At 43.5% G+C, this 26,673-nt stretch overlaps 1 protein-coding gene across 5 annotated transcripts in view; it reads left to right on the top strand.

Annotated features, from left to right (window-relative positions):
- Nucleotides 1-274: 274 nt before the first annotated feature.
- Nucleotides 275-26,673, top strand: part of LOC139570485 (V-type proton ATPase 116 kDa subunit a 1-like) — a 37,383-nt gene continuing 10,984 nt past the window's right edge. The window contains exons 1-19 of one of the 5 annotated variants that reach the window (XM_071392379.1): nt 275-388; nt 1,667-1,830; nt 1,985-2,063; nt 6,032-6,129; nt 6,742-6,870; nt 8,546-8,628; nt 12,676-12,802; nt 13,189-13,271; nt 13,566-13,659; nt 18,336-18,548; nt 19,284-19,434; nt 19,700-19,839; nt 20,423-20,586; nt 22,184-22,274; nt 22,432-22,550; nt 22,719-22,935; nt 23,353-23,460; nt 24,057-24,254; nt 25,491-25,508. In XM_071392379.1, the coding sequence (XP_071248480.1) occupies nt 1,714-1,830; nt 1,985-2,063; nt 6,032-6,129; nt 6,742-6,870; nt 8,546-8,628; nt 12,676-12,802; nt 13,189-13,271; nt 13,566-13,659; nt 18,336-18,548; nt 19,284-19,434; nt 19,700-19,839; nt 20,423-20,586; nt 22,184-22,274; nt 22,432-22,550; nt 22,719-22,935; nt 23,353-23,460; nt 24,057-24,254; nt 25,491-25,508 (2,229 nt within the window). In that variant the 5' untranslated portion in view covers nt 275-388; nt 1,667-1,713. The remainder of the gene's footprint in view (nt 389-1,666; nt 1,831-1,984; nt 2,064-6,031; nt 6,130-6,741; nt 6,871-8,545; nt 8,629-12,675; nt 12,803-13,188; nt 13,272-13,565; nt 13,660-18,335; nt 18,549-19,283; nt 19,435-19,699; nt 19,840-20,422; nt 20,587-22,183; nt 22,275-22,431; nt 22,551-22,718; nt 22,936-23,352; nt 23,461-24,056; nt 24,255-25,490; nt 25,509-26,673) is intronic. The other 4 variants (XM_071392382.1, XM_071392380.1, XM_071392381.1 and 1 more) reach the window with 4 other exon arrangements.

A 26,673-nucleotide genomic window follows, 5' to 3' on the forward strand; every position in this document is an offset into this window, starting at 1 on the left:
CTTGACATTCATCAGTCATTCAAACTATTTCAAAATATGTCATCTAAATTAATTTCTAAATAAATGGTATTGGCTACCATTTGAATGACAGATTTTAATTAATGACATCAAATTAATGACATCAAATGGATATCAAAGAGTGTATTTAGTCCATCCATAGATATTTGTATATATGGTTGCCAATAGCCTACCGTCATTACATAATATAAATACCCATTGTAATAGCTCAACTGGCTGACGTCGAAAGCCACACTAATCGCACAGCCTTGCAGCATCCCAACTCATCACATGACCATCCCCCAGCAGATGGTTTGCGTGACGTCACATTGATTCGTGAGGAGAGCGCCTTTCGTTCGACCTGGAGGAATTCTGAAGGATTTTATCACAAGTAAGCTAATTCATAACTGATTAAATCTATATATGTAAATGTGAATTTTACAAACAGAACGGTGTCAAACAGAAATGCTTTTTTTATGGTGAATTTGAACGTGCTTGTCATCTTGCGCGAGTCCTCACCTTGAGAACATTTCCTCTCAGGTCCATGCACTTCAGCTGATGATGCGATGCGGCTTGGTTCTGCCATAAGCTATTAGGTGTTGTTTAAAATAATAGTGATAGACCTACTGTACTCTATGTCATCCCTAATCAAATGGAAGAAATTGCAAATAATGTCAGTCGACCATTAATCGACGATGTTAGAATCATTCTGTATTTGCATTAGGCCATAGGCCTAATAACCATAGACCTTCGGTCAAAATATAACCGTTTGTGATAAAAACGAAATTCATTATCTATTCATAATACTCAAACGTTTATTTCAGTGACCATCAAACAGAGGTGCTATCTATTTATTTCGTCGTCATTTTGGTTGAAATATGGCTATAGCTGGTCATTTCAAGCAATATTTTAGACATATGTACTCATAATTTTCAATTCGCCTACATAATTGTTAGAAAGACGTATATATATCGTCTTTATATATAAGACGTATAATTCATCAATAATATTCCTATCATTATTCCCCGTGTTCGCCGTTGCCTTCATCATATTATGAAAGATGCTCAATAGACTACTGGTAGCCTACAGCTGCAGCATCATAATGGCGTCCTTGAGATGAAGGACAGTGCGGCAGAGAAAACGACATCTCTTTCTGAAATTGATAGAATATTTGATATTTTAATGATTGAACGTAATATGCTTTATGTTATTTAGAATATTTTAGAAATGTATTAGAACATACCTAACCTATATGAATTATGTTCGGGTTGACTACCTGGGCAGCGGATATATGTTTATGATAGCATTCCATTGGACACGGACAGTTAATCCTCATATCCATGTTGACTGATCATGATGACAGTCCTTTCACATCTGGAAAGAAAAAGGAAGCCATAGAATTAGAAGAATGACATACAGTACCAGTCAAACGTTTGGACACTGTACTTCTGACCAATTTGATGATATTTTAATGGTAAAAAAAAAGCTTTTCTTTCAAAAACAAGGACATTTCTAAGTGACCCCACACTTTTGAATGGTAGTCCAAATGCTAGACCTACTGTTCTTGAACTGTTCAAGCTAGAGACACACCAACCCAACTTTGTTCAGGCTAACTATCTATCCGTCCGCCCGTCTGTCCTAGTCATTTTGCCCTTCATTTTGCCAACAGGGGTATTTTTTTTTACCTTAAAGGGGTGAGTGTGTCAGGTGGTCAACATGGGGGAACTGTTCAGGAGCGAGGAGATGACGCTTGCCCAGCTCTTCCTCCAGTCTGAGGCAGCCTACTGCTGTGTCAGCGAGCTGGGAGAACTGGGAATGGTTCAGTTCCGCGATGTAAGTAACATACCAGTCATCTATCTATATAAAAAAAATATTTCACCTTTATTAAATTAAACAGGAAGTCCGATTGAGGTCAGAATACCTCTTTCCCAAGGTAGACCTGGCCAAGAAGGGCAACTTTGACACCTGTTTCTGTTTGAATTTTTAGCTCAATCCAGACGTGAATGTGTTCCAGAGGAAGTTTGTGAATGAAGTGAGGAGGTGTGAGGAGATGGACAGGAAACTAAGTGAGTGATTTCACAATATGTTGAATGAATAAATGAATACATTTTATTTGACATATTTAATATACGTATAGAGATATGTCAGCCAAGTGAGCCAACAATACATCCAATGTTTTTTAGAATTAAGAACACAGTAAGTGTTACACAATAAAGACATTTCCGTTGTGGTCCTCTATTTCTAGGTGGGTAACAGAATGGACAGCTTGGGCAAAACATAGCAGGGACAGTTCATATAATACCACATTAAGTATATGTTTTAATAAACTCTACACAAAGTCCCATCAAGACCAAAAATCGTACATATACAGTGCATTGGGAAAGTATTCAGACCCCTTGACTTTTTCCACATTTTGTTACATTACAGCCTTGGATTGAATCGTTTTTTTCTCTCGTCAATCTACAGTCGTGGCCAAAAGTTTTGAGAATGACACAAATATTAATTTCCACAAAGTTTGCTGCTTCAGTGTCTTTGGATATTTTTGTCAGATGTTACTATGGAATACTGAAGTATAATTACAAGCATTTCGTAAGTGTCAAAGGCTTTTATTGACAATTATATGAAGTTGATGCAAAGAGTCAATATTTGCAGTGTTGACCCTTCTTTTTCAAGACCTCTGCAATCCGCCCTGGCATGCTGTCAATTAACTTCTGGGCCACATCCTGACTGATGGCAGCCCATTCTTGCATAATCAATGCTTGGAGTTTGTCAGAATTTGTGAGTTTTTGTTTGTCCACCCGCCTCTTGAGGATTGACCACAAGTTATCAATAGGATTAAGGTCTGGGGAGTTTCCAGGCCATGGACCCAAAATATCAATGTTTTGTTCCCCAAGCCACTTAGTTACTGCCTGCTGCCATTTCCGAGAAATCTCTGTACTGGTGGTTCCCCGATCCCGCAGCTGAATCAACTTTAGGAGACGGTCCTGGTGCTTGCTGGACTTTCTTGGGCGCCCTGAAGCCTTCTTCACAACAATTGAACCGCTCCCCTTGAAGTTCTTGATGATCCGATAAATGGTTGATTTAGGTGCAATCTTACTGGCAGCAATATTCTTGCCTGTGAAGCCCTTTTTGTGCAAAGCAATGATGACGGCACGTGTTTCCTTGCAGGTAACCATGGTTGACAGAGGAAGAACAAGGATTCCAAGCACCACCCTCCTTTTGAAGCGTCCAGTCTGTTATTCGAACTCAATCAGCATGACAGAGTGATCTCCAGCCATGTCCTCGTCAACACTCACACCTGTGTTAACGAGAGAATCGCTGACATGATGTCAGCTGGTCCTTTTGTGGCAGGGCTGAAATGCAGTGTAAATGTTTTTTGGGGATTCAGTTCATTTGCATGGCAAAGAGGGACTTTGCAATTAATTGTAATTCATTTGATCACTCTTCATAACATTCTGGCGTATATGCAAATTGCCATCATACAAACTGAGGCAGCAGACTTTGTGAAAATGTATATTTGTGTCATTCTCAAAACTTCTGGCCACGACTGTACACACAATGCCCCACAATGATAAAGAAAAAAAAGAAAAATGCAAATTTGTAAAAATAAAAAAATACTGAAATATTAATTTTACATAAGTATTCTGACCCTTTACTCAGTACTTTGTTGAAGCACCTTTGGCAGTGATTACAGCCTCGAGTCTTCTTGGCTATAATGAATACTCAGGGGAAAAAAGGTGTAGATTCACACGCAGAGATGTTTATTTCACCTTCGCAGAAGGCAGGAATCATGGTCACAGGCAGGCAATGGTCATACACAGGTAGGCAAACAGGCAGGTGATTCAAAACTAGGACTGAAGGCTATAGCTGGTTCTCACAAACGAGCTAGGAATAGGCTTAGTAGAGTCAAAACGAACAATACCTCTCAAAGGCACAAACAGAATGAACTGAACTAAATAAGGAGCTGATGAGACCAGGTGAGTAACTAACACAGGAGGTGAGTAACTAACACCGGTGAAATCAATGAACAAAAAATTAAAAACAGGGCTACGTTCAAAAACACAAAGAAACAGGGCTACGTTCAAGAACACAAAGAAACAGGGCTACGTTCAAGAACACAAAGAAACAGGGCTACGTTCAAAAACACAAAGAAACAGGGCTACGTTCAAGAACACAACGAAACAGAAAACAAGGTTGACTTAAGAAAATAAATACAGAACCTTACATTGGCACACCTGTATTTGGGGAGTTTATCCCATTCTTCTCTGCAGATCAAGCTCTGTTGGGTTGGATGGGGAGCGTCGCTGCACAGCTATTTTCAGGTCTCTCCAGAGATGTTCGATCTGGTTTAAGTCCGGCCTCTGGCTGGGCCACTCAAGGACATTCAGAGACTTGTCCCGAAGCCACTCCTGCCTTATCTTGGCTGTGTGCTTAGGGTCGTTATCCTGTTGGAAGGTACTTTGCTTCGTTCATCTTTCCCACGATCCTGACTAGTCTCCCAGTCCCTCCGCTGAAAAACATCCCCACAGCATGATGCTGCCACCATCATGCTTCACCGTAGGAATGGTGCCAGGTTTCCTCCTGATGTGATTCTTGGCATTCAGGTCAAAGAGTTCAATCTTGGTTTTATCAGACCAGAGAATCTTGTTTATCATGGTCTGAGAGTCCTTTAGGTGCCTTTTGGCAAACTACAAGTGGGCTGTCATATGCCTTTTACTGAGGAGTGGCTTCCGTCTGGCCACTCTACCATAAAGGCCTGATTGGTGGAGTGCTGCAGAGATGGTTGTCCTTCTGGAAGGTTCTCCCATCTCCACAGAGGAACTCTGTAGCTCTGTCAGAGTGACCGTCAGACATTTTTTGGTACCCTTCCCCATATCTGTGCCTCGACACAATCCTGTCTCAGTGCTCTACGGACAATTCATTCAACCTCAAGGCTTGGTTTTGCTCTGACATGAACTGTCAGCTGTGGGACTTTATATAAACAGGTGTGTGCCTTTCCAAATCATGTCCAATCAATTGAATTTACCACGTGGACTTCAATCAGGTTGTAGAAACATCTCAAGGATGATCAATAGAAATAGGATGCACCTGAGCTCAATTTCAAGTCTTATAGCAAAGGGTCTGAATACTTATGTAAATAAGGTATTTCAGTTTTTTTGTTTTTTTATAAATGTGCAAACATTTCTTAATCAATCAATCAAATGTATTTATAAAGCCCTTCTTACACCAGCTGATGTCACAAAGTGCTGTACAGAAACCCAGCCTAAAACCCCAAACAGCAAGCAATGCAGGTGTAGAAGCACGGTGGCTAGGAAAAACTCCCTAGAAAGGCCAGAACCTAGGAAGAAACCTAGAGAGGAACCAGGCTATGAGGGGTGGCCAGTCCTCTTCTGGCTGTGCCGGGTGGAGATTATAACAGAACATGGCCAAGATGTTCAAATGTTCATAGATGACCAGCAGGGTCAAATAATAATAATCACAGTGGTTGTCGAGGGTGCAACAGGTCAGCACCTCAGGAGTAAATGTCAGTTGGCTTTTCATAGCCGATCATTTAGAGTATCTCTACCGCTCCTGCTGTCTCTAGAGAGGTGAAAACAACAGGTCTGGGACAGGTAGCTCGTCCGGTGAACAGAGACTTAAAACCTGTTTTCGCTTTGTCGTGATGGGGTATTGTGTGTAGATTGATGAGGGAAAAATATACTTTTAGCAATTTTAGAATAAGTCTGTAACGTAACAAAATGTGGATAAAGTCAAGGGGTCTGAATACTTTCCGAATTCACTGTACATTGTGATATAGTATTGCTAAGAATACCACGCACAGAATGGCACACAGATGTCTATTTCTCCCACAATGCAGAAACTCAATGGCTTGGTCTCAGATCTGTTTGTGCTTCTGCCTATTACATACATTGCCATTGTCAAGCAATTTGGCATGACAATTCCATAAGGAGTTGGCAAGAGATCAGAAAGAGACTGGCAACCTGGGTAGAAACACGCACATGTATTGAATATTACCTGGTGTTTTGCTTTACAGGGTTTGTCGAGAAGGAGATTAAAAAAGCCAACATCCCAACTGTGGATACAGGAGAGAACCCCGAAGTCCCCTTCCCTAGGGATATGATTGACCTGGAGGTATCTATCCCTGTTTAATACTGTACGTCAGTAATAGGAAATTATGAATGTCATTGACATCAACCCAAATTTAGCACAACACAATTTAACAGATCATTTAATCATCTTTTTTTGCTTTACACTACTACTCCATTTACGGAAAAACCACATGACCTTCACGTGATCACATGTGACGTGTTCCAAAACGTCTTATGTGAAGTTAATGTAATAACATGTGGCAACATTTAAAGCAACGTGAAAACGTGATTTTCCACATGTGAAATCATGTGATTTTTATGTAAGGGCCTACCTGATTGTGAAGTGGAACTGTGCAGCAGTTCGCCTGCCCTAGCCAATATCCAGGATGACACTTTACCGGACATTGGACATAGTTATAGGATATAGGTAGGACTCATGTTAGGGCCCATGACTGCTTGTTATGGAGCTGAAAGACTATCCCTTCCATAGAAATACCGGCAGCCATTTTAAAAGTGTACCAATGGGAGTAAAGCAGGAAGTAAAGGCTATGTCCGTTCTAGTGATTCTATTTCTATGACCCCTTCTACTATTTTCGAATCACGCCCCATCCCATCTAAAGCCCAATCTCATTGGTTGTCTCTGTTTGATTGACAGGCCACGTTTGAGAAGCTGGAGAACGAGCTGAAGGAGATCAACACCAACCAGGAAGCCCTGAAGAAGAACTTCCTGGAGCTGACTGAGCTCAAGCACATCCTGCGACGTACCCAGCAGTTCTTTGACGAGGTCAGCGAGTACCTCCACTCCAATATTTTGTGCACGTTCCAGGCGGACTACATTGCAGATGCATGCCAGATCTCACAATGCCTGGATAGGTTTTTAACATATCAGCTTCCCACATCATATGATATAGCAATTTGATGACCGACTGCTCAGTCAATGACATGGTACACAACCATTGATTGATGCAATGCAACGTCTGCAATGAAGTTCACCTGGAACGCAACCTCTGTTTTGCTCAATCCAATTGCTGGACCCCTACCTCCACAGACACCAGGGTTGGGGTCAATTCAATTCAGTCAATTCTGGAAATGAGAAAATTGGACCTAATTCGTAGTAGGATTATTCTCAAAGTAGTAATTACTAGCTACACTACATGACCAAAAGTATGTGGACACCTGCTCATTGAACATCTCATTCCAAAATCATGGGAATTAATATGGAGTTGGTCCCCCCTTTGCTGCTATAACAGCCTCCACTCTTCTGAGAAGGCTTCCCACTAGATGTTGGAACATTGCTGCGGGGACTTGCTTCCATTTAGCTACAAGAGCATTAGTGAGGATGGGCACTGATGTTGGCCGATTAGGCAAGGCTCGCAGACGACATTCCAATTCATCCCAAAGGTGTTCGAAGGGGTTGAGGTCAGGGCTCGGTGCAGGCCAGTCAAGTTCTTCCACACCGAAACATTTTCTTTATGGACCTCGCTTTGTGCACGGGGGAATTGTCATGCTGAAACAGGAAAGGGCCTTCCCCAAACTGTTGCCACAAAGTTGGAAGCACAGAATCGTCTAGAATGTATGCTGTAGCGTTAAGATTTCCCTTTACAGGAACTAAGGGGCCTAGCCCGAACCATGAAAAACAGCCCCAGACCATTATTTCTCCTCCACCAAACTTTACAGTTGGCACTATGCATTTGGCAGGTAGCGTTCTCCTGGCATCCGCCAAACCAAGATTCATCCGTCAGAATGCCAGATGGTGAAGCGTGATTCATCCCTTCAGAGAACTCGTTTCCACTGCTGCAGAGTCCAATGGTGGCGAGCTTTACACCACTCCAGCCGACGCTTGGCATTGTGCATGGTAATCTTAGGCTTGTGTGCGGCTGCTCGGCCATGGAAACCTATTTCATAAAGCTCCCGAAGAACAGTTAATGACGTTGCTTCCAGAGGCAGTTTGGAACTCGGTAGTGAGTGTTGCAACCGAGGACAGACCATTTTTACGCACTTCAGCACTCGGCGGTCCCGTTCATGTGTTGAGCATGTATTGCCTACCAATTCGTGGCTGAGCTGTTGTTGCTCCTAGATGTTTCCACTTCACAACAGCACTTACAGTTGACTGGGGCAGCTCTAGCAGGGCAGAAATTTGTCGAATTGACTTGTTGGAAAGGTGGCATCCTATGACAGCGCCACATTGAAAGTCACTGAGCTCTTCAATAAGGCCATTCTACTGCCAATATTTGTCTATGGAGATGTCATGACTGTGTGCTTGATTTTATACACCTGTCAGCAACGGGTGTGGCTGAAATAGCCAAATCCACTAATTTGAAGGGATGTCCACATACTTTTGTATATATAGTGTATCTTAACAATGTGGTTGCTGGTTTGTGAAGCCAGACTAAATTGCATCTTCCTCCTATCTCCATCATCATCACCATCACCATCATCATCTTCCTTACGTTCCACAGATGGAGGACCCCGCCCTGATGGAAGAATCGTCAGCCCTAATGGAGGGTAACGAGGGGGGCCGGGGAGCACCGCTCCGACTGGGGTGAGACACACACACACAATCACACACACGCAGCAGTTTTCCCAAAGAAACTTCCAAGCCCTCGGGCACTGAAGTTGTCAATTGAAATCCATAGAAACCAAAGTTTGTTAGGCTTGGGTCTAACAGAGTTAGGTGGCTCGCCCTGCTTGAACAATGGTAGGGGAAACACTGGTGTTCTAGGAGATGTACTTTCAACATACAATACATTAGAGTACAGGGCCTATAGGGCACTTGAGCTGTACATTGAATGCAATCAGCTGTACAATACACACACCATTGCATGCTGTAATATTATTTTGGAGCCCAAGGAAAAATATATTCTAGCTGTCGTGGGGATCATTTAACTCATAGATGTCCAAGTGACCTCTTTTTGTATACAGGCAATTTAAATGAAAGATGGTAGTGGATGGTGTATAAAAAAACTACTGGCCTCTTAATAGGGAATGATTTCAATTAACTTTGTGCCAGGCATTGATCCATGCTTGATAATGTCACATGGAACATCAGAACTATTTTGGATAATAGCAATAGACCCCATCGGAGAACAGCTTTGATTGCTGCAGAACTAAGGCGCTATGACATTGACATTGCTGCCCTGAGTGAGACCAGGTTCCTGGATGAAGGTTCCCTGAAAGAGGAGGGAGAAGGCTACACCTTCTTCTGGAAAGGTTACCCTCCGGGTGGACAACATCAGCACGGTGTGGGACTGGCAATTAAGAACAGCCTTCTACCCAGCCTCACCGAAACACCTGTCTGCATAAGTGAAAGACTCATGTCTCTCCATGTCCCCTTAGCCAAGATGCGTTATGCTACTCTTCTCAGTGCATACGCACCAACGTTACCATCTGAAAATGAGGCAAAGGACTGCTTCTACCAGTCACTAGATAAGGCCCTTCACCGCATGCCCAGGAATGACAAGATGTTTATGCTGGGTGACTTCAACGCTAGGGTGGGACAGAAAAACAGGATATGGAGCGGAGTGCTGGGTAGGCATTGTGTTGGCCAGGTCAATGAGAACGGCATGATACTGCTAACTCTATGTGCCGAGCATGATCTCATTGTCACTAACACCTTGTTCCAGCAGAATAACAAATATAAAACATCATGGATGCACCCACGCTCCAAACACTGGCACCTGGTGACTATGTCATAGTGAGACGTTGTGACACTAATGACGTCCTGCTGACACGTGCCATGAGGGGTGCAGAATGCTGGACAGATCACCATATGATACTGGCTAAACTCCAAGTGAGAATACTCCCCCCCAACGCCTGCAGAAGTCCAGTAAGAGGCGTCTGCACTATATCCGGCTTGAGAAAGCAGCAGTAAGGGTCGAGTTCCGCCGCTCTCTCGCTGAAAGGCATGAGGGAGACTGAGCCTCTTCTGAACGCAGAGGACCCCATGGACAAGAAGTGGGCATCTATTAGCTCAGTGTTCTATCAGGCAGCAGTCCACTCCATTGGCTACAAAGGTAGGAAACATCAGGACTGGTTCGATGAGAATTCTGACACCATCACAACCTTACTGGACAATATGCACAAAGCGCACAGGGCTACTCTCAACAGCCACACATCTGCTACCCTTCGCAAGTAATGGCATGCATCGCGCAAGGAAGTGCAAACAACCTTGCGTACTCTGCAGAATGAATGGTGGACGAATAAGGCACAGGAAATCCAAATTTATGCAGATAAAAATGACATGCACAATTTCTACAACTCAACTAAAGCTATCTATGGCCCGAGAAGTCGCTACATCAACCCCATGAACACAGCTGATGGTCTGACTCATGAAGGACCAAAACCAGATACTGATGAGGTGGGCTGACCACTTTGAAGCACTACTCAATCAGCACTCTCCCACAGACCACTCCATCCTGGAAGAACTGCCTGTCCGTCCACCCATTCAAGACCTCAATCATTTGCCAACCTTCCAAGAGGTGTTATCAGCTATCCGTTTCCTCAAGAACAACAAGACTCCTGGTGCTGACAGCATCCCGGCAGAGCTACTTAAGAAGGGAGGTTACTTCTGCATTAGAACACTCCACCAGTACATCAGTGAGGTTTGGGACTGGGAGATCGTCCGCCAACAGCAGCGGGATGAAAACATTGTCACCATCTATAAGAACAAGGGTGACAAGTCCATCTGCGGCAACATCCGGGGGATATCCCTTCTGGCTGTTGCCATCAAGGTCCTGGCAAAGGTGACATTACACAAGCTGGTGAACAACATGCCAGAGTTACAATGCGACTTCAGAAAGAACAGGGGTACGGTTGACATGATATTCACGGTACGGCAACTCTAGGAGAAGTCCCGTGAACAACATCAGAACCTTTTCATGGCCTTTGTCGACCTCTCTAAGGCCTTCAACATTGTGAGCAGGGAACTACTATGGGACATTCTACTCAAATGTGTCTGTCCAGACAAATTTGTCAACATCCTTTGCCAGTTCCTTGATGAGATGATGGCTCGGGTGGTCATAGGAGGGCAGGAGTCCGTGCCCTTTGGAGTAAGCATCGGTGTGAGTCAGGGGTATGTGCTGGCACCGGTACTCTTTAACATCTTCCTCCTATGTGTCACACAGCTTCTCCACATGGAGCTTGAGGACAGCAGCAGCGTTTTGGTGGACTTCAGGCTGGATGGAAACCTATTCAACATCAGGACGCTTCAAGCATCCACCAAAGTTTTGACGGAGCAGGTTCTTCAGCTGCAGTATCCCGATGACTGTGCTCTTGTGGCCCACACTCCGGAAGACCTCCAGTCCGTCCTCGTAGCGGCTGTGAGGGTCTATAGCAGGATGGTACTGTCTTTCAACACCACCAAGACAGAGGTGGTCTGCCAATGGAGATCCAGCCCTCCACCCACCATGCCTGTCTTCACCATTGAACACAAATCACTGGCAATAGTCCCGCCCTTCAAATAGCTGGGCAGCATCCTCTCTGAGGACTTCAGCAACGACCTCAAAATTCTAATTAGGATCAAGCAAGCAGCTGCCTTCGGAAAACTCAGACGCAGGGTCTTCCAAAACAGGGATCTCCACCTCCACACCAAAGACGCCGTTTATCAAGCCGTCTGCATCACCACACTTCTTTACAGCTGTGAAGCCTGGGTCACTTAATCGCCACAACAAGCAGCTTGAGCGATTCCACATAAGATGCCTGCCGCGCATCCTGGGAATCACCTTGCGCAACCGTGTGCCTCATACAGAAATAGTTGCAAAGACCAACTGCAAGAGTATGGAGGCTTGGGAATGTCATTAGAATGTCTTAGGATCGCATGCTGCGGAAGATCCTGTATGGCCAGCTACATCTTGGCCTGCGGTCTATATTGGGGCAGAAGAAGCGCTACAAAAACCAGCTAAAAACGTTGCTGGTCCTAGAGGACCTAGAGGATGCTGCTGCCGACCGTTCCACCTTGCGGCAGCTCTGCCAGAGCGGTGTACAGAGGTGGGAGGAGGAGAGGAGCACAAAGAGACAGCAAAAACAGCTCAGGAGACATACAACCATGCCTGCCCCCGCCAACACAGACTGCATATGCCCCACCTACAATAAAGTTTGTGGATCTCGGATTGGAGTCTACTGTCACCAAAGAATTTACTGTTAACTCAGAAGGGGAAGTCATCATCAGATACGATGGACTACCATAAGCAAGTAAGTGTGCGTGCGTGTCAGTAGGTCAATGGCAGCATATGAAGCTGCCACACCAACAAAGCAGGAAAATTGACACATTATGACCTATAGTCACAGTGACAGAACAGCAAACAAGTTGGGCTCATCCATCCGTCAACACATTTGTTTTGCACTGTTCCCATTAGCGCCTATTGTGTCTATTAGCCGTAGACGTATTGGAGTTAATGGGGTTGAATGCTATTAGGCTGGTCCCAGATCAGTTTGTTCTGTAACAACTCATATGGTTGTTGTTATGCCAAAAGGACAAACAGATCTGGGACCAGGCACCTATGTCAGGAAAAATGTCACGACAACCCAGAGGGATCATGTACAGTGCATTTGATTGGCCAGACCCTGAAATATTTTAATCTGGCCCGAGCAGGTTTGTTGCTGGGGTGATCAGCCGGGAGAGGATCCCTACCTTTGAGAGGATGCTGTGGAGAGTGTGCCGCGGCAACGTCTTTTTACGTCAGGCAGAAATCGAGGACCCCCTGGAGGACCCCGCCACGGTCTGTCAAAAACGTTTTTTATATCTTACTTCATATTAAATAAATAAAAATTGTGTGTGTGTTTTGTCTTGTATGTTTGTTCTTATTCTCTACTGTCTTTCGATTCTTTGTGTATGTATTTTTTTATGTTATGTATACACACCTGTCTGTGATCTGAGCACCTAACAGGAAAAATATGATTAAGTATAAAAAGTTGGTCAAAAAATGTTTTCTTTGACACACCAATAAAGATGAAAAATACAGAAACGTATACACACCCAAGTTTGTGCAACCTAACACCCAATGAGCCAGGGCAAAAAAAAATGGAAATCTGCGTTGTTCAATAATTTGTTCCAACGACAGTCACTGCTTTATTGGTGAGATGATTGACTCTTTCTCTCTTACAGGGCGACCAAGTCCACAAGTCAGTCTTCATCATCTTTTTCCAAGGCGATCAGCTGAAGAACAGAGTCAAGAAGATATGTGAGGGGTACGTTACTACCACTAGTCAGTACCCAGTTTGTCCATTAATTTAGCATTTGAGTGCTGTCAGAAATGTAGACATATGAGTTCCCGAGACGGAAAAAAACACTAGAACGACGCCTTAAAGTCGGGAAATTTGGACCAGAATGATGATACCCAAGTTTATCAGTTGTGACGTTTCATATCTGATCACGGAACATTGATTTTAAATGGGAATGTCTGTTTTCTAGTAATTCTAATTCTATGGTTACCTACAGTATAATTGTAAGTCAGTATGCGAACTGTTGGTTATGTGTTCCAGGTTCCGGGCCTCCCTCTACCCCTGCCCCGAGACTCCCCAGGAAAGGAAGGAGATGGCTGCTGGGGTCAACACCCGTATTGACGACCTCCAGATGGTATGCAAGACAATGAACACAGTAAAATAGTGTCACTTAACCGTTTACTGCAGTGGGCAAAATCAGGGACACAGTGTTTTTTGGTTGTCAAACAAATCTACTTTAAAACAAAGGTATACACCTCACACACATGATTATGGGCTTAAAAAACCAAAGACACCTGTACCATGTCAGATATAGAGTTGAACATGTATTACATTTTGCGTTTGTTCCCAATATTACACTTTATGTACATCATAAAAGACTGAAATATAACAAAATTGTTTGACATAGAAACAATGATGAGGCATATTAATAACATTCCACCCATGAGGCCACTAGAGGGAGATTTGGTAATTTGATGCTACATGTATCCTAATATGGACACCGTACCCAGTGGTAGGTAACTAGATTCAGTACAGGGACAATTTTTGGCTGAGCTGATGGTTGAGGTTCGCAACATAACAATCATTTCCTACCTTATTTACATTGAGACAAGATTACATATCTATTATTTTATTCGTGGGATTATTTGGGAACAGATTTCCTAAATTCAACTCATTTTTAGTTGGTGATTTTACCGTTTTCTTTGACCCAAAAGTAAAATCACAATTTTCTTTTTTTACCCATGAGACATTTTTTTTTACCTCTACGGAATCGGTGTCCCTCCACCGGGACGGTTGAGGTAACGTGCGCTAATGTGATTAGCATGAAGCTGTAAGTAACAAGAAAATTTCCCAGCATGTAGACATGTCTTATATGGGCAGAATGCTTAAATTATTGTTAATCTAACTGCATTGTCCAATTTACAGTAGCTATTACAGTGAAAAAATGCTACCATGCTATTGTTTGAGGAGAGTGCACAACAACAAAAACTTTTATCACTGCAACTGGTTTGATACATTCACCTCTGAAGGTAAATAATGTACTTACATTCAGTAATATTGCTTTGATGTGTCATTCTAAGGGTTCCAGAGATAAAATGTAGCATAGTTTTGTTTGATAAAATCATATTCAAATGTAGGAACAGGGTTCTAAAGTTTGAACCCCTGCTGTTTATGGGAGGAAGGGGGGGGGGTCAATGTAGATAGTCCAGGAGGTCCAGGTGGCCATTTGATTCATTATTCAGCAGCCTTATGGCTTGGGGGTAGAAGCTGATAAGGAGCCTTTTGGACCTAGACTTGGCGCTCCGGTACCGCTTTCCGTGCTGTAGCAGAGAGAACAGTCTACGACTTGGGTGACTGGAGTCTTTGACAATTTTTTGGGCCATCCTCTGACACCGCCTAGTATATAGGTCCTGGATGGCAGGAAGCTTGGTCCCAGTGATGTACAGGGCCGTACGCACTACCTTCTGTAGCACCTTACGGTCGAATGCCGAGCAGTTGCCATTCCAGGCGGTGATGCAACTGGTCAGGATACTCTCGATGGTGCAGCTGTATAACTTTTTGAGGTTCTGGGGACCCATGCCAAATCTTTTCAGTGTCCTAAGGGGTAAAAGGTGTTGTCGTGCACTCTTCACGACTGTCTTGCTGTGTTTGGACCATGATAGTTTGTTGGTGATGTGGACACCAAGGAACTTGAAACTCTCGACCTGCTCAACTACAGCCCTGTCGATGTTAATGTGGGCCTGTTCGGCCCACCTTTTCCTGTAGTCTATGATCAGCTCCTTTGTCTTGCTCACATTGAAGGAGAGGTTGTTGTCCTGGCACCACACTGCATGCTCTGAGTACACGTCCTGGTAATCCGTCTGTGCAGTCCATGCATGCTTCAGTGTTGCTTGCCTCGAAGCGAGCATAAAAGGCATTTAGCTCGTCTGGTAGGCTCGCATCACTGGACAGCTCACGGCTGGGTTTTCCTTTGTAGTCCGTAATAGTTTGCAAGCCCTGAGCGTTAGAGCCGGTGTAGTAGGATTCAATCTTTGTCCTGTATTGACGCTTTGCCTATTTGGTGGTTCGTCTGAGTGCATAGTGGGATTTCTTATAAGCGTCCAGATTAGTGTCCCGCTCCTTGAAAGCGGCAGTTCTAGCCTTTAGCTCGGTGCGGATGTTGCCTGTAATCCATAGCTTCTGGTTGGGATATGTATGTTCGGTCACTGTTGGGACGACGACGTCAACGCACTTATTGACGAAGCCGATGAGGTGGTATATTCTTCAATGCTATTGGATGAATCCCGGAACTTATTCCAGTCAGTGCTAGCAAAACAGTCCTGTAGCATAGCATCCATGTCATCTGACCACTTCCGTATTGAGCAAGTCACTGGTACTTCCTGCTTTAGTTTTTGCTTGTAAGCAGGAATCGGGAGGATAGAATTATGGTCAGATTTGCCAAATGGAGGGCGAGGGAGAGCTTTGTATGCATCTCTGTGTGTGGAGTAAAGGTGGCCTAGAGTTTTTTTCCTCTGGTTGTAGATGTGACTTGCTGATAGAAATGAGATAAAACGGATTTAAGTTTGCCTGCATTAAAGTCCCCGGCCACTAGGAGTGCCGCTTCTGCATGAGCATTTTCTTGTTTGCTTATTGCCTTAAACATCTCGTTGAGTGCAGTCTTAGTGCCAGCATCGGTTTGTGGTGGTAAATAGACGGCAAGAATAATATAGATGAAAACTCACTTGGTAGATAGTGTGAAAACCTGTTTCAGTCTGCTTTCCAACATTGACCTTTCAGCAGGACAATAACCTAAAACACAAGGCCAAATATACACTGGAGTTGCTTACCAAGACGACATTGAATGTTTCTGAGTGGCCTAGTTACAGTTTTGACTCAAATCTCCTTTAAAATCTATGGCAAGACTGGAAAATGGCTGTCTAGCAACAATCAACAACCAACTTGACAGCGCTTGAAGAATTTTAAAAGTATAATGTGCAGAACATTTGCTAACATTTCTAAAAATATGTTTTCACTTTGTCGTTATGGGGTATTGTGTCTAGATGGGTGAGAAAAATAATCTATTTAATCCATTTTGAATTCCGGATGTAACACAACAAAATGTGGAATAAGTCAATGTGTGAATACTTTCTGAAGGCACTGTATGATCATATGATTGGAGTTCCATGCAATCAGGGCCCATGAACAGCTAACCATACAATGGCTGTGTCCCAAATAGTTTGTTCCTGCCTGACTACGTTGCAGACGCCTGCATATCAAATAACCACATCATATGATATAGCAATACGATGCCCGACTATGCAGTCGATGGTGTGACGGCGAATAACTATTGGTTGATGCGATGCAACATCTTTCAGGTAGGAACGCCACCCTTCACTGTTGCCAGTGAGGAAGTTACCCAGTTACCCCTTGTTCTGTTCTCAGGCTTGCATTTGCCAATACATCATTCTTGTTACTGTCACGCCCTGACCATAGATTGCTTTGTATGTTTCTATTTTGTTGTTTGGTCAGGGTGTGATGTGGGTGGGCATTCTATGTTTGTATGTCTATGTTTTCTATTTCTATTGTGTTTGGCCTGGTATGGTTCCCAATCAGAGGCAGCTGTCAATCATTGTCTCTGATTGAGAACCATACTTAGGTAGCCTGTTTTCCCACTTTGGTTGTGGGTGGTTATTTTCTGTTTAGTGTTTGTCGTCACCTTACAGAACTGTTCGTTTGTCGTTTTGTCAAGTGTTTCGTATTTTATTAAAATTAATATGAACACTTCCCACGCTGCACCTTGGTCCTCTTCTCCTTCTCCCGGCGACGTTCGTTACAGTTACACAGGGCTTTTGTGTTTGTTATGTGACAGTGTTGCAAGCTAATCAACCAAATATGCAATGGCAATCATAAATTGTCCCAGAAAGCATGACAGGATGTGTGTGCTTGTGTTACACAGTCCCTTGATACTGTTGGTTTAAGTCACACAATGTTCTCGATGTGGGGATGTGCACATGTGCAGTATCTCAGTACTAGTCGGTAGAGGTCTTTCGCCTCGTATAACAATAATTGTGTTGAACTCTATCCTTGTAAAAAAAAGAATGCGGTTCTGCTTGAAAGGGAAGACTCCCTCTGTCCTCCTCTAAGCCTGCCCTCCAGTGGAGTCACCGTGCGCAAGCTTTTAAAAATAAATAAAATCATAGTGGCCATGCCCGAAATCTGTTTTTCCTACTACTTACTAAAACGACATACTGTTTAGTCAAATGAATACAGTACGCAACAAATATCAACATACTAGGCTCACCCTTCCTAAGAATGCGTCGTCTAATGTGCAATTGCATTGGTACCCGCTATTTGTTCATTTGGTTACAGCGTGTCCCCTTATCTCATTATCAGCTGACTATCAGCTGTTGTCAAACACATGTGCCTGGAAAGACGATTCTATTCCTCAAAAGTGTGCAGTGAATTCTACTAGATGAAAAGCCGAAGTGAGTATAACATCCTAACATTTAAGCATACTCGATTTTGGAAATGTCATATACTATAAAACGTAATATTTTCGCATACCTAAAATGGGTATGGGTATTTGGACACGGTCTATGTCTGAACCAACTGAGGCCTGAAGACTTGCGTTAGCTCCCCCGAGATAATACCTATTACCTAGGCTTAGATAACACCATCTTGTTGTCTGTGCAGGTCCAAAACCAGATGGACATTTTTCATAATTTAATCATTAGTTTGCACCAACAACCTGAAGACTTGCGTTAGCTCCCCCGAAATAATACCTAGGCTTTAGCTCAGCGAGCTAACAAAACCCTCTCTTCTCCCGTGCAGGTGCTGAACCAGACAGAGGACCACAGACAGAGGGTGCTCCAGGCTGCAGCCAAGACCATGAGGGTGTGGTTCATCAAGGTGAGGAAGATGAAGGCCATTTACCACACGCTGAACCTGTGCAACATCGACGTCACCCAGAAGTGCCTGATCGCCGAGGTGTGGTGCCCTGTATCCGACCTGGACTCCATCCAGTTCGCCCTGCGCCGAGGAACGGTGAGTCGGGTCTGCAAATCAGAAGGATTAGAGCTCCAAGGCAGGAAGCTCCCTTTAGTTCATTACCTCACTTCCTGTTGTTGTTTTGATGCTGAAAATTTGGAATTTAATAAGAGATGACGATATAATATGAAGTACTTTGCATTCTTTATAAACACCATCGAATTTGTGTCGAATAGAAATACTTGGAATTGGACAGAAATCATAATTAAGGGAGAAATTATATTGCTAGATATCAAATACATACAGAATATCATTATGCAATCTGTTTTGCCAGGCAAACTAAACCAACTGCACACACAATTTTCACCCGTTCACCCAGAGGTCTATGGAACGTACTCTTTCTGTGCACTGTTCTTATCTAAAGCTAAATGAAATGACAGGAATAGGCAAACGTTGATGTAATGTAGTGAAATACAACAATGATTCTGCCCAGTCTTTGGTCTGCAGAACTGACCTGGTGTATGTTCCTTCTTCCATTACTCATTGGTCTAAGTGATGTGGCTACCTCCTCACTGAGTCATCTGAAAATATGAAAATTGTGTTTAATTGGCATTTGTCAGGTAATTCTGGTGTAGGGTGAAGTTTCCCCTAGATGCTGATCTTGGGTCAGATTTGCATTTTCCTCACTAATGATTAAGGTTAGGATTGGGGGAGGGGAAGCTGATCCTAGAGTTGCACCTAGGGCAAACTTTACCCTGTAGCGGTGACTCATTGGCTTGGTGTGTTTTACAGGAGAGGAGTGGCTCCACAGTGCCCTCCATTCTCAACAGGATGACCACCAAGCAGACTCCGCCCACCTTCAACAAGACCAATAAGTTCACCTCTGGATTCCAGAACATCGTGGATGCCTACGGGATCGGAAATTACCGGGAGATCAACCCAGGTGACATACAAGTCTACACTGTGTGCCTCTGTGTTGTTGTGTCTATGTATGCTGTTGTGTCTTTGTGTGTTGTTTTGTCTGTCTGTTTTGTTGTGTCTACATAACTGTTATGTCTCTGTGTGTTTTGTGTCTTGTGTTGCTTTGTCTCGTCTTTTTTGTCTCTTGGGTTGTTGTGTCTTTCTCTGTATCTTGTTGTTGTTTTCCCCCATGCCATTGTGTTGTACTGTCCACTGCGATGTGTCTTACTGTGTGCTCTTTCCTACAGCACCGTACACCATCATCACTTTCCCTTTCCTGTTTGCGGTCATGTTCGGGGACATGGGTCACGGTGTGCTGATGACCTGCGCCGCCCTCTACCTGGTCATCCGAGAGAGCCGCATCCTCTCCCAGAAGACTGACAATGAGGTACGTCCCACCAAGAGCGCCGATGACGTTGTGTGCTTCCGATTAATATCTCCTTTCTCCTGAAGTGTGCACTCGTTCACTACTTCTCACAAACCTAAAAGCATTGGATTGAGGGAGGAAGGGGCCAGAGGGAGTTTCCACCATGTTTCTTATACCACTTAGTTCCTTTAAAGTCAGTGAAGGGATGTGAGCAAGTGCACACTTTGGGAGGAAGGAGATAATTAGGCCAATGTATTGTAGATTTAATTTGGCAAACTACCCTCTCTTGTACAGTAGGCTACATAACATGGGGCAATTTAAGTAATGTTTTAGTGTTTGATGTAGTTGTGTGTCGAATGATGGCTGGTACAGGCAATGACGTATGCAGACCTTCTTTACCCGGTGAGGCCTGGGTCGTGTTCATTAGGGTACGCAACGGAAAACATTTCCCAACGTTTTGCGAAGGGAAACGAAAATGAGTGTTTCTTATTGGACTGGTCTACGTGGTCCCTCTCTGTTTCAGTCCGTTTTTTCCTTTCTGTGCCAATGAACATGACCCAGGCCAGTGCTCCAATGTGTGTTCATACTCTCCCTGCCCTGGCAGATGTTCAACATGGTATTCGCTGGACGCTACATCATCCTGCTGATGGGAATCTTCTCTGTCTACACCGGTATCATCTACAACGATTGCTTTTCCAAATCCCTCAACATGTTTGGCTCCGGTTGGAGTGTCCGGCCCATGTTCAGCCCCAAGGGAGCCAACTGGACGTAAGTTAACTGTCCAACCTCTAAATCCACCAATAACCAACCAATCACTCACACGACTGCGTGACAGCCAATTGGGAGAAGGCAGTTCTTGGTAACAAGCTTTGACATTAGATAACAACAAAAAGATACACCCACCACGGGAGATTTCAACAGCTTGATTGCTGTTTAACATATTGTTCAAAAACAATACTCAAACTTTCATACCGGTTAATGTAGTAGCAGGGTCGTTCCACGAAAAGAGTCCTTTTTGTTGGTGAAAACATTTGGTGAAAACATTTGAATTCACCTCATTTTAACATTCTGTCATGACGAGCGGATTTTAAACTCGTCTGAAGTCGGTAACACTGATGTGCCAACTTCTGTCTGTAGCGTCGGAACCGTTTGAGATACAAACTAATATGACCTCACTATGGAAAGGGGAGACATTGCTCCGTTTTGCTCTATGACCCCCACAAGTGTCATGGGACTCGTCTGAAGGTAACCCATACAAACAAATGGAAGTATGGAGGTGGTTTTGTGGCAACAAAAATAAGGGGTTAAATATGTGTCCAAAAAAACTAAAATATTCCCTGAGCTTTCTTATATCGCCTAGATATAGGATAGACACTTCAAAACCTTATTCCTTATGATTTATTTATTTTAACTGTCTTTTTTGCCATTTATGAATGTGTAATTCAATGCATTTCTAGGCGCTGTAGTATTAAAGGCCAAGTTCAAAATTGTATCATATATTTTTGTTGTTGTTGTTGTATTTTACCCCAATTTTCTCCCCGATTTCGATCTTGTCTCATCGCTGCAACTCCTAAACGGGCTCAGGAGGGGAAGGTTAAGTCATGCGTCCTCCGAAACATGACCCGCCAAACCGCGCTTCTTTACACCCACCCGCCTTAATCCGGAAGCCAGCCGCACCAATGTGTCGGAGGAAACACTGTTCAACTGACGACGAGGTCAGCCTGCAGGCGCCCGGCCCACCACAAGGAGTCGCTAGAGCGCGATGAGCCAAGAAAAGCCCTCCCGGCCAAACCCTCCCCTACCTAGACGACGCTGGGCCAATTGTGCTCCGCCCTGTGGGACTCCCGATCACAGCCGGTTGTGATACGTCTTGGGATCAAACCCAGGTCTGTAGTGACTCCTCTAGCACTGCGAAGCACTGCTTTAGACCGCTACGCCACTCGGGAGGCCATCAAATAATGTTTTAATATACATTTTTAATACCTAAAGGGGTCTTAAAATTCCAAATCAAATTGCTAAATGATCCATAGTACGACCATCTTAAAATAATTCCATATGTTAGCTTAGTACCCCCAACGGAGTTTAAAATCTTCAGAGAAGTCACAGTGAGTGTACAGAGGGACATGTCAAAATGCTGAATTTTGGCAGTTTAGCCAGTCTTTATTTATTTATATACAAAATCTGATTTATTGAATGTTCCATCTGGGGTATATTACAGGGCACTTCATTTATTATACCAGGCTTTTAAAATCCAATATTGGTGCACTTTCCAGCAATGCATACTAGAAACCCTTTATGTATACTGTATGTCAATGATAGCAACGCTCTGCAAATTGTTCACTTCAATTGTCTGTAATATATCTAGGTTTGAAACTCTCAATGAAAATAAGGTGCTGCAGCTGGACCCAGCCGTGCCAGGTGTCTTCAATGGCCCCTATCCACTGGGTATAGACCCGGTAAGTCTGTCTGTCCAGTCTGTCTGTCTGTCTGACTGTTATATTGTCCGCCGCTCTGTTTCTCTGTGTCTGTCTTTCTGTCTATCTATCTGCACTTACCGGGAGTCATCTCTACAATGAGAGCTCTTTATCTCCGCCTCTTCTTTGTGATCTTCAGATCTGGAACATTGCCACCAACAAGTTGACCTTCCTTAACTCCTTCAAGATGAAGATGTCTGTGATCCTGGGAGTGATCCACATGATGTTTGGCGTCTCTCTCAGCCTGTTCAACCACCTGTACGTACCCCTCTGTGTTTAATGCTGTGTGTGTCTGTATGTCCGTTTTGACCTTTGACCTGTAAACCAGAGCACCAAAGAAAAAGGTCCATTCATGAAAACGTAATGGTCAATAATGTTATTCTCTTCTCCGCTTCTCATATCTTCTGTTCTCTTACTGTGGACCAGGTACTTCAAGAAGCCCCTGAACATCTTCCTGGGCTTTATCCCTGAGATTGTCTTCATGGCCAGCCTGTTCGGCTACCTCATCATCCTGGTCTTCTACAAGTGGACGGCCTACGACGCTTTCACCTCCAAGGACGCGCCCAGCCTCCTCATTGCCTTCATCAACATGTGTCTCTTCAACTACGGCGACGTCACCAATAAGCCTCTCTACCGGGGACAGGTGTGACCGGGGGACCCTTCCCTCCCTCCCTCCATCCCTCGGTCTCTCCTAACTACTCTGGTTCCTTTGCTGCCCAGTGGCATATGGGGCTGCATCTCAATAGTGACTCAAAAAGTGACTTCATTTCCTCGTCTTCTTTCCTTTGTCTGCTCCCATCTGAAAGAACTTAACAGATGAGAAGATAGACCCTTGAGGTGTGCCTGTTACGACCCTTTCAGCTTTTCAACTCTTTTACCCCCCCTCTCTCTCTCTCTCTCGCTCAGACCAGTGCAATCAAAGGAACGGGAAAGGAGGTCACTATTTTAGGCTATTGGGGCGCAGCCAGGGTTCCGGAGAGCGAGTTAGCATATGTCGCTGATAAGGCTCCATGTCCCCAATATATTGTCTGTTAACGTTCTCTCTGTTTTGGATCTATAGATGGGGATCCAGATTGTTTTGGTGCTGATTGCCCTTGCATGTGTTCCCTGTATGCTGATAGTGAAAACTATGGTGCTTCGGCGCCAGCACCTGTGGAAAAAGCACCTGGTATGTTCATCAGATCTAACCTTTAACCTTTATGACTCTTGTTGATTACCTGTTTTTGAGAACCTGTTGTTGTTTTCTTTCGCTTTTTTTGTGGCCTTTCGTTTCTATCGACTGTATGTTGTATTTCTGTAATGTCGTGCTTGGTTGTGTTTTGCCATACAATGATGCTTAAAGCATGCCTTGGAAAATCTGTGAAGTAAAACAAGTATATTTACTTTGCTATATTTTGATAAAAGATTACAAAGAGATTAGAAATACTTTAGCTGCATGTAAAAAATATTTATTTGGTTATTTGATTAACACAAGGCTAGCTTTGCTTGTTTGGCATATTAGTGGCACCTAACAAGTCTCCAATTTGTACAATATTCCCCATAATTTTAAATATTTGACATATATATATATCCATGTCTTTTTTTCCATATATTTTACATGTATTTTGCATACATGATTAACATTTTAACATGTATTTTCCATATATTTTCCATATTTTTTTATACCGATCTGCTTGTTGGGTGCCCCCCTAAGTGCCAAACGCAAACATAACACCCCAAGGCGTGCTTTAAGCCAGACACAGATCTTGTGGCTTTTGTATCTAGTCACAGAAGAGGGAAGAATGCCCTGCAGAGAATCTAGAGCAATCTTTAGAGCAAACAGGCGTGTCCTCATCAACCGGACTCACCCAACAGGGCACACAGAAATTCGGAGGGGTGCGGGTGGGCAACGGGCCCACGGAGGACGAAGCTGGTATCATGGACCACGACGCGCTCTCACAGCACTCTGAGGACGGAGACGAGGTGAGCCAAGGGGTTAACTGACTACGTACCTTTCTGACATTTTGGCTCGGAAGTACCATCATTTCAGACTGAAAGATAATCAAATTTTTTCTGAGCTGGATATCTATCATCTGGTTTTCTCTCAGCTTAGAATAGAATCTAATCTCTTCCCATGTCAGACCTTTCTTCCTTCTGCCATTCTAAAACATGTATTATTACCTCATTAGAAAGCACTTCGTTCCCCTCTCATTTGAAATCATCCCGTTCTTTACCACACCATTTAAGACCTCTCGTTCATAGCTACAGTATAGATCTTCCTCTGGATCTTTCTCTCAAACCATTTGAAACCCTTTAAAGGAATGAGTCTGTGGACCTTTACGGAATTTGTGGTATCTTTGTAGACTACAGCACATACTGCCTCACTCTATTCCTTATGCAGCAGCAATGACTTGCTATAACCTGTCACAGCTACATAAAACCCATTAATGTACCCTCACTACGTAGCTTCATTACATCATCTTCCTCTTAGACGTGTGTTTCAAATAGCAGCGCTGCTTTCTGTGTGTTATTGAGTGAAGGAGGGGAGGGATGTGGGTACAAGTGAGGGCAGGGAGGATGGAATGGAAGAGATAAGAAATGGATTTTCTGTTTCACAGTGGGTTCAGAAAAGTAAACAGTGAGGTGATTTTGCATGAGAACCAGCCTCAGTGAGTCATTGCATCAGGGAATGGAATTTGGAAAATATTGTTTCTGAGTCAGAGGTTCTGGGGTTTTTCATGTAGGCCTTATGTTACATTATATATCCTGGTAAGAGGTTTGTTTTTACAGAAAAAGTGTACTTGATAGTCCAATAAGAGTATACTTTGATGATTTCTTATGAAAAGGTTTGTATGTTTACAAAAAAATTGCTGGCTTGTTTTGTAATACAAACTACGACTACTATGAAATGTGATCATGTACTGTGTCTAAGATGATATAATTTCATTGTGGGTGTTGGGAGCATCTTTTAAAATAATGATTCACTGGAAGTCCAACCAGACATTATCTGGCACCTCTTCCGAAAGTTTAAACATTTAGCAAAATGCTGGATTAACTAAAAGTGTTATTATGTTGTCGCAAAGAGCCATAGAATGCTATGCAATGCATGCAATGCATGCTATTCATTTTTTTTGTGATCATTTTTGCCATCATGGTAGTCATATAACAAATTGCTTCCTGAACCCTGCCACTAACCTTTGACCTCTGCTTACTTTCAAGCATGCAGAGGAGGAACCGGTAAGAGCCAGGCCGTGCATCCCGGCATGCTGTGCGTCTGCCTGTCCCCAATGACAGTATTCTGCGGCCTGTCTGTTTACCCAACCTGCCTACCTACCCACTCTGTCAACCGCCCAAGAATGACGTGTGTGTGTGCATCAAATCAAATCAAAGTTTATTTGTCACGTGCGCCGAATACAACAGGTGTAGACCTTACAGTGAAATGCTTACTTACAGGCTCTAACCAATAGTGCAAAAAAGGTATTAGGTGAACAATAGGTAAGTAAAGAAATAGAAACAACAGTAAAAAGACAGTGAAAAACAGTAGCGAGGCTATATACAGTAGCCGAGGCTATAAAAGTAGCTAGGCTACATACAGACACCGGTTAGTCAGGCTGATTGAGGTAGTATGTACATGTAGATATGGTTAAAGTGACTATGCATATATGATGAACAGAGAGTAGCAGTAGCGTAAAGAGGGGTTGGCGGGTGGCGGGACAGTGTGTGTGTGTGTGTGTGTGTGTGTGTGTGTGTGTGTGTGTGTGTGTGTGTGTGTGTGTGTGTGTGTGTGTGTGTGTGTGTGTGTGTGTGTGTGTGTGTGTGTGTGTGTGTGTGTGTGTGTGTGTGTGTGTGTGTGTAGCAAGGCAAGTCTATCAAAAAACAGTTTTGACTGGATTCCCTTTCATTAACTGACATTTAGCCATACCATCTGATTGCTCACTTTTTATTTTTTTCCTGCATCTCCTTTCTCACCAATCCTCAGTCCATCCATCCCCACCAATGTGCATTGAGATATCAAAAAGGCATGATTTTGTTGTTGTTGTAATGTTTTGCTATTGATATCTGGATGTTGGATGAAAACCATTATCTGAGCTATTCAGCTTCCTACATTTGCCATTGCAACATGTACTGTGTAGTAGTGTTGTTTTTCTTAGCGAATCACGTTGGAAGCCCTTTTCAAGTAGAACAATGAGAGCCAGCGCTGGCTTTTCCGTGAACTGTGAGCGGATCGAAGGACAAAAGAGAGGGATGGAAAAAGGAAGCCTGGCCCTTGCCAAGCTAAACTGAATGATTTTGATTCTCATGTTTTTCACATCTCATACGCAAGGGAAGAAAGCCACATTACCGGTAGTTGTGGATAGATTAGATAAAGCAACCTCTTGAGGTACAATTCACTCAGTATGGA

The sequence above is a fragment of the Salvelinus alpinus genome, chromosome 3 (assembly GCF_045679555.1).
Source record: "Salvelinus alpinus chromosome 3, SLU_Salpinus.1, whole genome shotgun sequence".
Taxonomy (NCBI): domain Eukaryota; kingdom Metazoa; phylum Chordata; class Actinopteri; order Salmoniformes; family Salmonidae; genus Salvelinus; species Salvelinus alpinus.